This window comes from Marmota marmota, unplaced genomic scaffold, assembly GCF_001458135.2.
Source record: "Marmota marmota marmota unplaced genomic scaffold, marMar, whole genome shotgun sequence".
NCBI lineage: Eukaryota > Metazoa > Chordata > Mammalia > Rodentia > Sciuridae > Marmota > Marmota marmota.
In genome coordinates this window covers 490,161-491,418 of record NW_026000205.1, presented here as the reverse complement: position 1 = coordinate 491,418, position 1,258 = coordinate 490,161, and the positions used below count along the sequence as shown (strand labels likewise).

The following is a 1,258-nucleotide window of genomic DNA, read 5'->3' as shown; positions in this document are numbered from 1 at the left end:
ACCGCCAGCAGATGGAAGCGCTCACTCGCTACCTGCGTGCAGCGCTCGCTCCCTACAACTGGCCGGTGTGGTTGGGCGTGCACGACCGGCGCGCCGAAGGGCTCTACCTCTTCGAAAACGGCCAGCGGGTGTCCTTCTTCGCCTGGCACCGCTCGCCCAGCACCGAGCCGGGCGCTCAACCCAGCGCCGCGCCGCACCCGCTTAGTCCCGACCAGCCAAACGGCGGTGCGCTGGAGAACTGCGTGGCGCAGGCCTCGGACGACGGCTCCTGGTGGGACCACGACTGCCAGCGGCGTCTCTACTTCGTCTGCGAGTTCCCTTTCTAGCGGGCGAGTCCCCCGCCTCTCCGTTCCATCCCTCCACTGTGCACACCTCCCCCCACACACACACACCAAGACGCCTTTCCCTCCCTGGGCCCCGCGGTGAAAGTGTGTCCCCATCCCCGGCTGGGCTGGGCGCTCCTGGGAGGACTCTTGCGGGTTCGGGGTCCCTTCAGTGTCTGTGCCTTTTCTTGAAGCTGCGAATACCAGGCTTGGTCCGGCGCCAATAAAGCCTTGTGGAATCTGTCTTGAGGGACTCTGGAGGCACTTTTGACTTATCTTGCCTCGGGCGAAGCAGATTCTGGCACTTGGGTACCTTACAGACCTGCTTTTTATGGTTGACATGTGAGCCCAGTATCAATGACTGAGAACATATGTGCATGTGTGCACGATTATGTGCTCCCTTGCACATATGTCACGAGTGCACATGTGCACACACTTCAAATGCCTTCACCTCCATTGTGTCCCCTCTGAAGGCCTTTGGGACCCAAGTTCTGTCAATCATTGCCCCAGACCCTGGCCTTGGTCCTGGTCAGAGATCTGGGAAACACGAAGGTGCTGAAGGATCTGGCAGGTCCTACTGGAAAGAACCCATTTAATTTTATTTAGTGTTAATTAGTGTGTCTCAAGCTCATTTTTTCCAGATGGTACCATTTCATCAAGCCCTGATTTGAAAGGAGAGACACCTCCTACTATTTTTCCCTCTCCCAAACTCCTGGGCTCTGTGTTCAGAGATTAACAACCTTCCCTGCCAGGAAGCTCAGGTTCCTTCCCAATGCTGCTGCCTCTACTTCCTGGCCAATGAAAGGATGAGTCAGGCTCTTCCTGTCTGAACCTCAATTTTTGTGTCTGAACATGGGTACCATCTCCCTTACTTTGTATGGCTCTTGTGATGTTCAGGTGAGGCTGGGAAAATGAGTATTTGGGAAGAGGTTGAA

At 55.9% G+C, this 1,258-nt stretch overlaps 1 protein-coding gene across 1 annotated transcript in view; it reads left to right on the top strand.

Moving 5' to 3' along the window:
* Positions 1 to 567, top strand: part of Clec11a (C-type lectin domain containing 11A) — a 3,194-nt gene extending 2,627 nt beyond the window's left edge. Inside the window, exon 5 of the mRNA XM_015496955.2 lies at positions 9 to 567. Coding sequence (XP_015352441.1) covers positions 9 to 326 — 318 coding nt within the window. The 3' untranslated portion in view covers positions 327 to 567. The remainder of the gene's footprint in view (positions 1 to 8) is intronic.
* The last annotated feature ends 691 nt before the right edge of the window (positions 568 to 1,258 follow it).